The sequence below is a fragment of the Mus caroli genome, chromosome 2 (genome assembly GCF_900094665.2).
Source record: "Mus caroli chromosome 2, CAROLI_EIJ_v1.1, whole genome shotgun sequence".
Classification (NCBI taxonomy): Eukaryota; Metazoa; Chordata; class Mammalia; order Rodentia; family Muridae; genus Mus; species Mus caroli.
Window position 1 is genome coordinate 34,031,470 of NC_034571.1, and position 16,302 is coordinate 34,047,771.

At 36.2% G+C, this 16,302-nt stretch overlaps 1 protein-coding gene across 6 annotated transcripts in view; it reads right to left on the bottom strand.

Moving 5' to 3' along the window:
• The window catches only part of Dennd1a (DENN domain containing 1A), a 474,661-nt gene that overhangs the window by 342,958 nt on the left and 115,401 nt on the right, over positions 1–16,302 (bottom strand). For 5 of the 6 annotated variants that reach the window (XM_021183620.1, XM_029474570.1, XM_029474576.1 and 2 more), the window contains one exon: positions 9,927–9,970. The exons of the other annotated variant lie outside the window; for it this stretch is intronic. In XM_021183620.1, coding sequence (XP_021039279.1) covers positions 9,927–9,970 — 44 coding nt within the window. The remainder of the gene's footprint in view (positions 1–9,926; positions 9,971–16,302) is intronic. 6 annotated transcript variants of the gene reach the window in all.

Below are 16,302 nucleotides of genomic sequence, written 5' to 3' on the forward strand. Positions count from 1 at the left end.
TTTTTTTTTTTTTTTGGTTTTCCAAGAGAGGGTTTCTCTGTGTAGCCCTAGCTGTCCTGAAACTCACTCTGTAGACCAGGCTGGCCTTCAACCTAGAAATACGCCTGTCTCTGCCTCCCAAGTGCTGGGATTTAAGGCATGAGCCACCACTGCCTGGCACAAATGGAGATTTCATAAATTTTTTATTTGTCCTATCTTGCTTAAATTCTAGACTGATGGGTCACAGTGTGGACACTATTTAGTTGTCTATTATTATAAATAAAAAAATTTTATCTTAACATACATGCACAGTACCACAATCCAAGAGCCATGAATATAAAGCAGGTAGGCATCCTAGCTTCCTGTCTGGAGGAGGAAGTTACACAGGCAAGTTTTGGGTCTTCTGATAGAAATAGAGACAGGGCAGGGAATAGAGAATTGTCTTAGCAATTAAGATCATTGGCTATCCTTCAATTCCAAGAACCCACATGGTAGCTCACAACCTTCTGTAACTCCAGTTTCAGGAAGTCCAGCACTTTTTATGGCCTTTGTAAGCATCAGACACATGGTACACAGATATACATGTGGGTAAAACATACATGCACATAAAATAATTTTACTTAAGTAAAAGAAATACAATCATGGCAAAAGGAAAGTACTCTAGAGATACTAAAGAGGTGACTTGTAAATCACCACCTTTAAAAATGAGTCAGTATTTGCCAGGTAGGTGAGCTGTGTAAGATGACTTAATGGATAAAAGCAATGTGAAGCATTACGTCTCGTGTTTGCCAAGGTTGATAGGTAATAAATAATCCTTGATAAATAAAATTTTCTTCAAAGACAACACTATGTATGATTTCTAATACCACATACACACACAAAAGACACAATCTCAATGTTTTTATAAATTCCTTTCATTTCCACTCACCAAGCCCTGCCCCATGCCCACAGTCTGGACTTGTTATTATGTCACATTTGAAATCTGAAACTGACTGAAGTTAGTTAGAAATTATAATGGCCAGAGGAATCTTTACCGTACTACATATAACCATTTCAAAATGAAAGGTACCCTAGTAATACAAAGACCATACACAACCAAAAAGGCTCATTTACAAGGATAGTGGGACCTATTACTAAGTTTCTGAGGTTTTCAGCACCAGAGCCTTGACATATAGATTTTATAACTTCAATAAAAAGTTTAAACCACTTGAAACCCCTTTGTCACCATTTTAAAAGCTTTTACATTTTTAGTACATCTCAGTACATAAATATGCAAGGATGGTTCCCCATTCTTTCTTTCCTTGGCAAATAACTTGTGATCTCCTTTATGACGTCAAAGTTCATTCTGAACAGTATAGGTTTATCAAGGAGGACTTTTCCAGATCCTTCCATAGATGGATCTGGAAATCTAGAAGCAAAAGGTATCTATCATACTCAGCCTCAGCAAATTATAAAACATCCAACATTAGCTTGCCACCTTAAATCTACTTCTAATAACAATAGAGAATCTGCAATTGCTGGTTACAATTAGACACCAGGTTGTTTTCTTTTTTGGTTCTGTTTCCACTTCATGAATTTATTTTTTGGTGTTGGGGGTTCAAGACAGGATTTCTGGGTGTAGCCCTGGCTGTCCTGGAACTCAGAAATCTGCCTGCCTCTGCCTCCCAAATCAAGTGCTGGGATTAAAGGCGTGTGCCACCAATGAACTTTTATTCACTTAATCCTGACCCAGATCCAGTAAGATCTTTACTGTGCCGATCTCTAGTTTACAAGGGAGGAAGTGAAATCTCAACATGTAAATGGCAGAGCTGACCTTTAACCTCATACACAGCCTGCATCCAATGTACATGTTTGTAATTATCACTCTCAGGCTTCAGCACTCACATAGGTGATACTATTCACCAAGCCCCTCCCCAGTCTAAAACTGTCCATAGCCATTTCTATGCCTAGAAACTCTCTCAAAAGCAGAGCCAGGGAATTGTTGCAGCCAATAAAGACACTTGCTGTCAAGCCTACCTACCTATGCTCCATCCACAGAAGCCCACATAGTGGATAGAACCGATTGCCATAAGTTGTCTTCTAGCCTTTCCACACAAGCACACATACTCAAAACAAATAAATATAAGTAATTTAATTATTTAATTTAAAATTCATCAAAAACTAGACTTAATTCGCTGATAATATTATTGGGTAATTTGCTAAAAATATGGACAACCATCTCTAAAGTAACCTCAGACACTTAAATTTTTAAAGGTTTGCTGTATTTTATTTGTTTGTTTGTTTGGTTGGTTGGTTGGTTGGTTGGTTTTGGTTTTCTGAGACAGGGTTTCTCTGTATAGCCCTGGAGGGGTTTGCTTTATTTTTATTATTTTATGTGTATAGATGTTTTGTCTGCATTTACATCTGTGTACCATGTGGGTGCCTGGTTTCTATAGAGTCCAGAAGAGGACACTGGCTCCCCTAGAACAAAAGAGCTGTGAGTTTCAATATGTTTGCTGGTAATTGAACCTGGGTCCTCTGGAAGAGCAGCCAATGCTTTTAAACATCAAGCTATCTATCCAGTCACAACACTTACATTTTAATGCTTTTTTTGGGGGGGGACGAATAAAAACAAAACAACACTTCTATTAACAATACATAAGTAAGGATTACATGATGGCATGGCTATAATCCCAGAATGAGGCAAAGGACCACAACTTCGAAGAGAACCTGACTACAGGGCAAAACTCTGCCTCAACAAATAAATTAATGAATAAATCATATATGGACCAGTAGATACTTGATCTGGATACATGCATCCATCTTCAAGCCAATGAATTGTTTCAAGAGCTGCAATACAACATACTAAAACAGTCTCATTATGTACAAGCATGGGACCCAATACCCTGCTCCAAGAAAACTGCAGCAAGGCACTTTTATAGCTATTAGGTTTACAACCCCTCTCAGGTTGAAGGGATTGAGAATTTATATTTGTGCATACAAAAATTACAATTCCACCTACAGTGCCAGAATGCCAAATTACTTATTACTTACTTTCATTCTTCGTTCAACCATTCTATCTATCTATCTATCTATCTATCTATCTATCTATCTATCTATCTATCTGGTTTTGTGCTGTGGTAGTTCTCACTGTGGTGGTTTCTTCCTCCATTTTCATCTTCATCATCTTAACTCATATTTCCTTGGTATAGTTATAGTTGGAGTCTTAGAATATATGACAATATCTGAAGCTTGATTAATGTTGCAGTTCATCCAACTAAAGCCAAAGTAGTAAAAATAGTACTTCAATTTTCACAAAATAGTCTAACTACTTATAAGAGTAAAGAGTTGGGTGTGGTCATGCACTCCTTTAATCCCCAGCAAGTGAGCTCCAGAGCAGCCAGGGCTACCCTATCCTACCCTACTCTAAGAAATCACATTGATGGATGGATGGATGGATGGATGGATGGATGGATGGATGGATGGATAGGTTAGATGGGATAGGAAGGAAGGACAGGTAGCAGCTGATATAGATGTAGATTCAGGTCTATGAAAAGTGACTGGAGTATTAAGTTAAAAGCCCCATAAGTCAACAGCCAACAGAAAGCACATGTGTAACATGGGTCTAAATCGTGGTATTTCTTTAGGGTAGCTCTCTAAGATTTTCCACGTGAGCTTCTCTGTACCACTCTTGATGATTCTCCTATGGTATTCTGACCAGGCCACTGTTCCATGAGTATCAATGCACTCTAGCCATAAGTTACTTGTACAGCCTACTACTGAACAGAGCTATAGTCTATTGCTCTTTTCTTTCTCCCTCCTTACATAGTTTCTGGCCCATGCTCTACAAATTTACCAATCTCTGTACAAATCAAACCTACTCTCCTAGACTGGTTTTTACTATCAAAAAACATCAATAAGGAGGAAAAGGCAGAAAGGGTAGTTCCTTATTACTACATTAATGTTAAGACTTGGATGTTGTGGGGGCTGGGGAGATGGCTCGGTGGTTGAGTACTAACTGCTCTTCCAGAGGTCCTGAATTCAATTCCCAGCAACCACCCGGTGGCTCACAACCATCTGCAAAGGGGTCTGATGCTCTCTTCTGGTGTTTCTGAGGACAGCTACAATGTACCCATATACATAAAATAAATAAATAAATCTTTATTAAAAAAAAAAAAGACTGGGATGTTGAATTGTTTTAAAGATTAATCTACTTCGCCATCACTTAAGCAAATCCTATGAATGAAATGCAAATGCATCCTGATACTATTCTGTGGTCCAGTGCCATAAAACACTTGCCATTTCCAGCTATATGGAAGACAGACAAGTATAAGACCAATCAGTGAGATCCTGGTCACAGATGGACAGAGAGAAAGTTTTCAAACATGAAAATGAAGCCATGGAGGGAAGTGGCTGGAAGGCAAGAGGAAAGTAAGGGGGCCCAAAAGGGAGAAGAGGAGATCACCAAGAATTAATTTTATTTTATTTTGTATTATTAATTGTATTTTTAAATGTCTTAATTAAAAGCAATACTATGTGTGCTGATTTAAAAAAAAAAAAAAAAAAAAAAAAGGTAAGTTTCAAGATCACATGAAACTCAAAATTCAAAGTGAACCAAATCTGAGTAGACTGCATCAGTGGGCTGTAGCTTAAGAGCCTCCAGGCTGAAGAAGAACTACAAAAGCAAGGAAGTTCTGGAGTTTCCAGAGAAATGAGGTATGGCTAAGTCTAATTCCTTCTTCTGTGTGTGTCACAAAACCCATATCTCAGTTCCAACCTCAGCCTCTACTTATGACTGTAACAGATGAGGGCCCTCTTCTCCATGTTTGCCAGCCTGATAATAACAAGACAAGTCACATAATGTCCTTTGTTTTGTATTTTGTGTAAGAATTATACATAGTGTTATATAAAGTAAAACAGGGATACCTTTTTAGTAAAAATTGTAGGACATGTGGATTACATATATAATTTTCTTATTAAATAGGATTATTCACTCAATCAATATATAAGAAATTCTGCAACAGAATACTTTATCTATTTTGTCTATAAATATTTGAAGCAAAGTAACATGAAACTTTTCATATGTTGGACCACATCAAAAGAATGAAGCAATCATCAGTAGCCAAGTAGAAATGCTCATTTAAATACTATCACTACTATATCTCTAACCAGAATCTTCTAATCAATTTACCAAGGTTATCTGTGGATAATTAGCAACTTAGGAAATGTTTTCTTTACAGCATATCTACAATACAAACATGAAAATCCATATCTAAGCAATTGCATGCTACTTTAAAAATCACTATTTCCATCACAATTAGCCCAAATTATGCAGAATATTTTTAGATTTTAGTATTGATATTTATTTTTTTAATTTGCTTGTCGATTGTGAAATTTTGAAATCACCTAGGTCGTGTGAAACCACAAAAGGAAGAGCACCATTTTATCTTCCCAGTGCACCATGTTTCTATACTGCTTACACAAGTTGTACAAGAAACATTGTTAGTTTCTATATAAAGATTCCCATAAATTTTTTATAGTTTCTATAAATGCATAAAAATTACTGGTTTCATTATAACCTGTGTTTTGGAGCCAGTGGAAAGAAAAATTACCTGTGACTCTATTAGCAATCTGTAGACAGGGGAGTGGGCAGGTGTGCACAGACCTTGCTTTTGCAGGATACTCTGATACTATTTCATCAAAATGTATATGTGCACTTGGTGAAAGAAACTTCTAGCATCCTCAAATCTGATCGTCACTGTTAGAACAAATGGGCTTATAAAAAGTGCAAAATTGTGAGAACAAAATAATTATATATGTTTTATGATGAGAAATAATCATATTGTGACTAGTGTGCTTTAAAATCATATGTAATGCCTGTTTCACTTGATATAGTACAATGCTCCTTATGGAAATATCAGATAGGTTACTATTTCTTTATTTCATAATATCCTATGCCATGTATCAATAACTATTACCAGTTTTTAATCTGGAAAAAATATGTATTGTTTTAAAGCCAATAATGGGCTTTTGAGGAGAGTAGCAACTGTTTGCAAACATGTAAATTTAACTATTGTTTTACCCTTAATTCAATTAGTATTCACTAAAATGGTTCTAATGCAACAAGGTTTTATCAATTCTTTCCATAATTATAAATGAACAGAGTAAGCAAAATAACAAAAGTAAAAAACTGCACCTGGTTGACTATAGAACTATAGTTTTAATCATGATTCAAAAATACTCCTGGCTTCTCTTACTTCCTGTGTCTGACTGGCAATGTTATCTTTGAGAACTGAGAGGGCTGCATTACTCTGCTTATTGTTGAAGGGTGAAAAGAAGAGACTTTCCCCATAACCCAAAGTAAGCCCAAGTCCATCCTCAATTTCATAACCTAACTCTTTAAAAATTGCTTATTTTATTATATATTTATGAGAGAGATAATTTTTTCATCTCACAATAAGCTGTTAGAAGGATTTTTTCAAAAGTACAAGATCCTTTTCAAGTCAGAAGCCTACCACTGTTGATAGTTTAGTATTTAAACTATTAAGCTTAAACAAAGACAGATGAGTAAGCAACACAAACTCTGAAAAGCCCTTGCTTATCCCAATTTTCGTTGTTTGTTTTGCTCTTTTAAAAAAATATATAGGCAGTGCACATCTTCCAGGAATTAACAAAGCTCTATTTTCAGGCTTAAAAATAGCAGGCTTACTAGACTTTTAGTGAAATATTGAATGCTGCAGTGATTTAATGGTTTTAAACCATAGATGTCATTGTGGTCTGACTGTGTCACAGACAAGTTAAAGAAGGAAAAAAATGGGGCACAGAGAAATCACTTTGTCAGTAATTACAATCAAGAGCCCTAAAATGTGGCTCAGGCTGCTCATTACTTCTTCTTTCTGTATCAAGACCCTTATTTACATTTCAGATTACATTTTTTATGAAACAGTAAGATCTATCAGAGCTGAGAGGACCGAAATAATGAGGGGAAAACATTTTAATAAAACGTGTTGGGTCTGCATTACTTCCGTGACAGAGAGAAAGGCTTCCTCTATAGTGATGGATCATTTATTCTGCTTCTAAACGAGGAGCAAAAGATGAAACTGATGAACTTTTACTGCCCATTTGTCTTTAGCAGACAATTAAGACAGAGAAGATCAAAATGGATTATCATACCATGCAGACAACTGGCCCAACAGTAATACATCTCTGAGACCACAGATTTGTAACTCTCTTTTATCCCTCCCCTTTCTTCTTACTTCTTTTTCCACTCTAAAGGCAGTGCTAGCTTTGTGGCTCAAGGAGAGCCAAAAGGCTGGTCATCATTATTCAGTCACAGATGTCAATCTAACCTCCCTTTTTTCTCAGTTTCTAAAGCAGTGAGGCACAATAATTTGTGACAGATTCTTTTACTGTAAGGTACAAAGAACACACAGAATAAAACATCTAGCATCAGCCAGCTTCTCTGATCAAGTGTGAGGGAACATGGAAAATACACTATATGTAAAAACAAGCTATGGTAGTTTAGGCGAATGAGGAGAGAAAACTGGAGGGAGAGGGTATGGGGAGGAGAGAACCAGAATGTTCACTTCCACCCACACAGTAATAAGCACTATATTGGATGGAGAAATATCTTAAATGTTCCTTAAGGACTACAATGTAAATGTTTTAATATCTGAAATGCTGTAGTTAAAGTTTACACATAATAGAAATATTTCCAAGGATCTTTTATAATGGTATATGGGAGAGACAGATAATCTGAACAGTATACAGGAGAGACATAATTTGGTACTCAAACAAATGATAATGTAAACAAAGCTTATGAATTTAGAATATAATGATTTTAAAGGCAAATAAAAATAAGCATTCTTCATTCTCTTTCATAGTAGATATGATACCTCAAGTACATTTTTGGAAAGTTGAAAATAATATCTTCAAAAACCAAGTAGAAATGTCTCATTTCCTGAGTTGTTTGGGGTCAAGAAGGGAAAGTATACATCTTAAAAGTTTGAGAAGATGCTAAACAACACGATCTTGTGTATATTCTTGTAGGTTTCCCTTAACCCACAAGTCTGGATCTCAGATCCAAAACTGTGTCACTCCTCCAAACAAAGGAGCCAGACACATCTATCCTGTGATCCCCTTTAAAGATAACCACAACTATTACTTCATAAATGCTTACTATAATTTTAATCATACAGGAAATGTGTGTTAGGCCATCTATTGACAAGAGTAAAGGACTAAATTTACTACAAAGTTAACATCACATTAGCCAACTAGACTCCACATGCAATGGCAGTGCAGAAAACAGTTTAGATTTCTCTAGACTCATATGCATGGATAGCACATACACACACACACCCTCCTCAAACACATGATGAATACACACATGCACTCAGGAGAAATGAACACAGATGCTAAAACTCCTGATTTGTTCCAGTAGTTTCTTCTGAGTAGTAAAATACTGGAATGGTTTATATTCTCTTTATGCTTCTTAAGCTTTACTTTTGTTTGACCTCTATTTTCTAGAGTTTTGTTACAAACTTATTACCTATGCAATTTCTAAAGTTATGTACTTAAAAAACCATCATGTCACTCTAAGCTTTCTCCTACAGAACAGTCTCTCCCTGCAAAATGCAGATCAGGGATCATAAACGTTATTTACCTACTTAAAAGATTTAAGAACAATCATTTTCTTAAGAGCTATGACCATCAGTGAATTACAAACAATAGTTTTTCATCCTATAGATAATTACTTAAAGAAAGATGTCCAGTAATTGTATGAAAGTCCTATAATCTCTGGACTGTATTATTTAATTGAAAGGACTTAATCTCATAGCAACTTAAAGCATGATTAAAAATTGAACTCTACTAGTAGAAGATGAAGGAGAGCTGAGGTAAGATTTTAATTTATTTTTTAAATCTTATTTTAATCTTGAGGTCAGACACAAAGTAAACCAGATCAGCTCTCCTAGATTCTTATCACCTTAAGCCTTACTATAAAACATGCCACTGAATAGCTTATGTGCCTGGTCACACTGTCACCCCTGTTTTGAAAAAAGACTATAGAACACCTTGCTCTCTCTATGACAGGCTACAATACAAAGATACTACCATTGCCCTGAATGGTTCTTTCCTATGATATTTACCCTCAATCAAGGACTAGTAACAGAAAACCTTGAATGAATGCATTAGGAACAAGCTTTGTGTACAATATTGTGCTTGTGTGAAAGCTCTGATAAAGTTGTCAAAGATAAAGTGTGATAGCATTGTTGTTAATGATGCTTTTTTTTTAATATTTAAAAAGTATGTCAAATTGCAAATTTGAACTAAAAATGCAAAGAGTCAAACAAAGCTACAAAGTGCTTTCAGTATTCCTTGGGGTAGAAAATGGAGAATCGATGTATAACCTGGAACGAGCTATAAAAAGAAGAGAGATATGAGACTGTCAGCACTGTTGTTGTTTGCAAAGAGCTGGAACTTTGAAAAGTGAAGGAACACCTGGGTAGCATCAACTCCCTCTCTTGGGCAGTGCTACTTTCTCCCTACAAATACCTTTTTATTCCAGAATGACAACAGACAGTGTCACCTCTACTGCAAATCATTATAATCCTTCCTCCCTTTTTGGTCAGACTGCTTGACTACAGTATATTTAAAAACAAAAATAAAAAAACACCAGTTTACAGGCAGCTCTGAAAGAATTTTCTACTAACTCATATGCAACACACCTGACATGGTATCTCTTGCTTACTTGCTATACATAGCCCTCTGAAGGAAACACCCCAAATTTAGCATTAATATTTTCAATCCCACTTCACTGTGCTTTACTTTTTGTCTTTGGTTCCTAATTACCATTTCTATTCCTTTCTAAAACTTCATTTATCTCTTTCAGTTAAAAAGAACAGTAATAATATGTTGAACAACTCTGAAATAAATTTTGTCATGTAAAAAATTAATTACGCATTCCAAACCTGGTCACTGTAGTCCTCTGGGAATTGCCTCTGCACCTCAGGATCTGTAAATAATTGACAGATAATATTAATTGGCTTTGGATTAGTGAGCAAGCAGAGGATCACACATTAATATTTGATCAGAAGATGATAGCAGCCCTGGCAGGGGATCCAAGGGGGGCAGCTGAGGCTGCTATGTTGATGAGCACAAGGAAGGCCTTAGCAAGGCACTCCCACTGCCCTCCTCCAGAAATACAAAAAAGAAAAAATTTAAAGGCCTGATGCTTCTGTTAACTTTAGACTATTACCTAATGTGAAAATCTTGCCAGCTGCAAATTGCCTTCAATATTTTTTCCAAAGAAAAATGAGTCTTAAACCTGCTTGACTTTTCTTCTCTAATAGCAGCCTCCTTTTCATCATTACAGATGTTGGCCTGATAAACCTTAAGTACAAGACAGACTCGGGAGAAAAGGACAGCAAGGGAAGGATTTTTTCAAGGAACAAATGTAAAAGTCAGCACTTCAGAAAATAAAACATATCCTTCCCCGAGTGCTTATGAAAACAAAGCCACAACTAGGGAAGTTTCCTTCAAAACAAAACCAGCACTTTTGTTCTGTCAATATAAAATCAAATATTATAAGAAGTGACATAATTAGACTTGGGTAGAAAGTATAAAAATATAAAGGTGAAAATATCTCTTCTGACCACCTCTGTAGTTACTAAACGGGTCACTTCATTCTTAAGTTGTAACTGTAAGACAATGCTAAGTCTGTTAAGTCAACACAGACATGTACCATGTAAAAGCTAATAGCATTCCAACTACAATCCATTAGGAAAGCATGTAAGCTTTTCAGTAAGAAAAAGATTTGGGGGCTGGAGCAATGCCTCAGCAGTTAAGAGCACTCAACTGCTCTTCCAAAGGTCCTGAGTTCAATTCCCAGCAAGCACATAATGGATCACAACCATCTGCAATGGGATCTGATACTCTCTTCTGGCGTGTCTGAAGACAGCTACAGTGTGTGTGTGTGTGTGTGTGTGTGTGTGTGTGTGTGTAATAAACACATAATTAAAAAAAGAAGAGAAAAGAAAAAGATTTGGCTCCTCAGAGATATGGTACAAGGGACCAGGGAACAGAATAGTGTATATATTTGGGAAATCAATAATATAATCAACAATAATCTCACAGTACACACTGATTGGTTTTCATTTGTCTTTAAAAGTTACACTAAAATGCCAATTGACTTCCTTGTGAACATGAATCCTTACAAAGGGTCAAGTCTTCCAAAGCACAATTAATTCTTCAGTGAAGAAAGAACAAAAATAGGTGGGTGAGCTAAACAAGCTACTTTAAAATTTTTGATATATGTTTAAAAAAAAATCACAAAAGCTACTGGATTTTTGTTTTAAGTCTAGGATTATCCCAAAGAACAGAAATACTCATAAATACTAAGTTCCCCACATAGATAGCAGTATATAATGCAGACCATTTTTGGCCTCTTTGGGTGTGTTCTGCTTAGTTTTGCAATGAATGGTTACTATTACAGGGAACCATGACCAATCAAAATGCAGAATTTGGATCCCAATCCAAACAGAGACAACTCCCACACAAAAGGCTCAGGGAACACTGCAGAAAAGTGGACTGAAAGATTATAAGGGCCAGAGAATCAGAGGGTTTGTTATGAGACTGTGTCTCCTAGAATCCTCAGAAGCTACACCCATAAAGTCTCACCAACATGAGCTGAACATGTACAACAACCAACAGGCATGCCAAAGTGAATGGGGGAAAAACCACAAGGTCTCAATCCTACCAAAGAATTATACACAACTAAGGAATGCTGGAAGGGGACAAAGTCTTCCACAGGGAAGAGCACAGGTAACTGGTTATCCAATGCTAAGTGATAAGTCCTGAAAACATACACAAGGAACATAATACAGACTGTGCAGGTTATATTTAGGTGTATATATATATATATATATATATATATATATATATATATATATACACACACACACACACACATGCGCGCGCACGCGCGCGCGTGTGCGCGTATGTATATACATATAAACAGTTAGTGAAAAAGAGTCCATGAATTTGAAAAAGAGCAAGGAAGGGTATATGGGAGAGTTTGGAGGAAGAAAAGGGAATGAGAAAATAATGTAATTAAATTATAATATCAAAAGTAAAATTAAAAAATGAAATTTTTAAAAAGACAAGTGAAAATCACCTTCTCTCCTTATTTTGGCCTTCAACTACTGAGACTAATGGTGTGTCTAGGTTGTGAGCTGGAGAGTTCTAGGGTAATGTTCCCTGCAGCACCATTGGGAGTTCTCCTCCTGAGCCAGAGAGCAAAAGCATTGCCTGTCTTTGGCCTGCAGGCTTGACCTAGGCAAGATTCTACTCTCCCAAGATAAGAGGTCAGAAGGCACTAGCTAAGCTGGCAGGCAAAGTCTAGATTTACCAGAGTGATAAAGATCTATGAGGTTTTCATATTTTTGAACTATTTGTATTGACTTTATGGGTTGAACATTCTTAACCTAAAATGCCAACATCTGATATTGGAGTATTTCAGATCTATACATGTTCAAACTATGTGCATCTAACAAAGAAAAGTTAGCAGCAAGATGTGACAGACAGCCCAAGAAACCCGGTGGTTGGCAGAGCTTTAAAAGGAGGAGGAGGAAAAGAAAGAGGGAGAGAAAGTGGAGGAAGGGGAGAAGGAAGAAGAGGAGGAGGAAGAGGAGCAGCAGCATGATGACTACTGTCCCCTGAAACAAACAAAACTCCCTGGTGTGTTAGTCTAGTAACAAACGCAAAAGCAGCAGCTCAGTGTCACTAAGAGGCACAACCAACCAGAGGGCGGGAAAGCCAGAGTCACCCACAACTTGCTCCTTTTCTCCCAAATGCAATGTGGTTAACATAATTCTTCAACCAGAAAAATTCATTCATATGACTGCATTATTGGATCTTTACTAGCATGCCGTCTTTGTTGAGGTAATTTATGCTTCTTGGGAATCATAAAATACCAGCAGAAATAAAAGCTTTATTTTCTACCACCATCTTGTGAAAGGATAAGCAATAGAAATCAAAATTTGTGGTATATTCTTCAAACTTTCTTGTTTATATGTTAGACAAAGTCCTTAAATCTCTATTTTAAACCTCTAGTAATAAGAAACAATATTAATAAGAAATCCATTACTTTAAATTAACATTTTAAATGTTTTTTTCATATATATAGTAGACTGGGATTAAGAAAAGAAAATAGATGGAAGAGTTTCACACACTGAAAATGAACATGCCAAGCCAGCGAGTAAGAAGGCATCCCAAGCACATTACAGCAAACACTGCTTCAACAGTTGGCAGCATCTGGTCCAAGGCCATGCCTAAAGTGAAAGTCCCAGATTCTAACAGAACAATGCTCCAGGACAATACACCCACTATTGTTTACTACAATTCAAGCATGAGACTTTTGTTTGGTATTCTTTAAGGCCCCAGAGGCTTACAGAAAGCAAACTTCATGGGTCCTTAACATTCTCTAAAACAATACTTTTTTTTTTAAGCCAATGCTTTTTAAGACCAAAGTCCAATCTATAACGTTCCATTGAATTAGTTCAAAGATCTAGTGTGATAGCTGATAAAACTCTGAAAGCCATTTTGTAAAACTTAAGACAGAAACTGCAAACAATTTGTTTGTCTTAAAACATCTATTCTGCACAAGAGGCTGCAATGTTTTTTAACATTGAGTTAATCAGGATGCCATAATGTCACCAAAATACTGACATTGGAAACATGTGAGTTACAAAGGTCCAAAGACAATCTGCTTTTCTCAGGAAACACAACACCCCGCCTTACTAACACTTTCAGCATGGCACATACAAAACATAGCACCCTGCAGTTAAGCAAACCGCCTTTAAATTTTCTGTCTGGCAGCAATCCACATGCATGTCTGTATGTTTTTACAAGTACTCTATGTATTTCATTGCGTCAGCTGCATTTCTTTGAGTTTTAAATGGTCTGGGATCATTTTATGAAATGTTCTATATATTTATATGGAAAATAATGCACACTGGAAAACAGCATCAGTCTGATATTTACATATCCACTTTTTTATCCACCATCTAGCACTATAATTTCAAATGTTCCAAAATACCTTTTCACTCAGAAACACAGCACCAAATGCAGTTTCACAAACTAGCTAACTCTTAATGAGAAAATCTTCAGGTCAGAGTATTGCCACAGAAGAGCACAAACCAACAATGTGCTGATGTAGGTGGCCATATGAACAGTAAGAAGTACATGTCATCCTTTTCCCTGAGAACTGTCTGTCAGACAGAAAATTAAGAACAAAACAACATACACTTTTCTTTAACCTCCTGTCTTGACAACTTTCTTCTGATTCAAATTTAAAAAATCAATTATATTATCTCCCAAGTAAACACTTTTCTTTTTTAATGTTGTTCTGAGACAGGGTTCCAGGCTGTCTTAGAACTCACAATGTAGACCAGGCTGACCTCAAAATCATAGAGACCCTCCTGCCTCTGCCTCTGCCTCCTGAGTGCTTTAGGCATACACCACCATACCCAGCAGGAAAACACTTTTCAATTAATTTATTTTACTTCTGTATTTAAAATACCTTGTCAACAATATAGACCATCTGATAAGAGCCCACACATCTTTTAACCAAAAAGGTCTATAAGAGGCTCCTGACAAGGTTCCCTGTCACAACAGTGTGAAGGACACTGCCTTCTCGCAGCAGAATGGGCACTACAGGTCTGTCTCCACTATAATACCATTTTTTTTAATGGCCACAAGACAACACTGTCATAGTGTAGGACTCACAGCAATACAAGTTCATTCCAGCAGAGAACATGGCTGTGCTGAAACAGAGAGCTCCAGAAAGAAAAGACTGGCCTTCTTCAGTCTCAACCTATGTTTTCTAGTCTCCAACTGTACATACTTTTAAATATTTAATAAGATATACCAGATTGCCACAGGATGTTTAATTAATAGAATAAGAGTTTGGGCAAGACTCAATGGAAAGGTGCTATAAATTATTTTATACAGCTCCCAAACCCTTGCATTTGCCTTAGGCTTAAAGTTCCTAGAAAACCTGGTAGACAGAGTTTTTACAACAAAAATACAAAATAAATCATAAAAATGCTGTGGTTATATATGAGGTCTCATTTTGCACATTGGTAACTAGTATGTAAACACACCCCCACACAAATTATTTCTGGTTCTCTGTCCCTCACCCATGGCTGACTATATTTGAAGAAGGCATGGCATACTCTCAAATCAATTATTGAAAAATATGCCATCACAATTTGTATGAAGTGTATAACAACTGTATACTAACTAACTGTCACCAAATTCCATAACTGGGGCTCTCTGGAGGCCTCTGAAAGAAGCTGCTCGAGTGGCAGTTGACTCGGAGCTTGCACTGCTTTCACTTTTAACATACCAGGGGTCAAGGCAGGAAAACTTAGATCTAATGCCTACTGAGCTATCCAATCTTTGTCTCTAGGATGTCTCAGGCAAGAAAAGACAAACTACTCAACACCTTTGATTCCTATAATTAGAAAGGCCTGCCCTTTAAAAGTCAGGGTTTAAACAGAAACTATCAGCCATATAATCTCATTGCTCGATTTCATGGAGTTTAAGATACTATCTTTCTCTCCTACAACCATAAATGCTAATCCAAGCTGTAATCAGATTTAATTTTCCAGATGAGAAGATGGGAATCTGCTGCAAACAGAGTAATCATACACTCCACTGTTCTTTCTCTAATGGTATTTTCCAATTTTATACACCAAAACTGTAGGCTAAGAAAATAGTCCAAAAAATTGTAACAGCTTTTGAGGATCAGTTCAATCTTTCTCTAAACATGTTTAGAAGTAAATTTTATGTTCAAGAATTCCTTCTATAATGGGAAGCTAAAAGTTTTCTGAGAGTGTGATTACAAACTAGACTGACACAAATAGAAAGCTTCAAAGATGGATATTCTCATTAAACCTATTAAAGCTACAAAAACTTACTGTGCTTACTTTATAACCATAAAATACTCAAATTGCTGGTTTAGCATTTTAAGTGAACATAATTATTCTAGGAATGCTTAGAATCACTATGATAGAATCACTTCTATCATAGTTAAATCTTACCTATTTATAAAGTCACATTTTAAAAGGAATATTTTAAATACTTTGCATAGTTTAAAAATCAGTTTTCCCATTTGAAATGTGAATAAAGAAAATAACCAATAAAAAATCAGTTTTCCTTTTCTTGACAATGAAACAGGAAGAGTTTGTCATATTTTTATGTTTTAAGTTAAAAATTACTAGTCCTAAAATGGAAATTTGATCCTAAAAACTCAGAAGAGTATAAATAAATAACCCACTAATG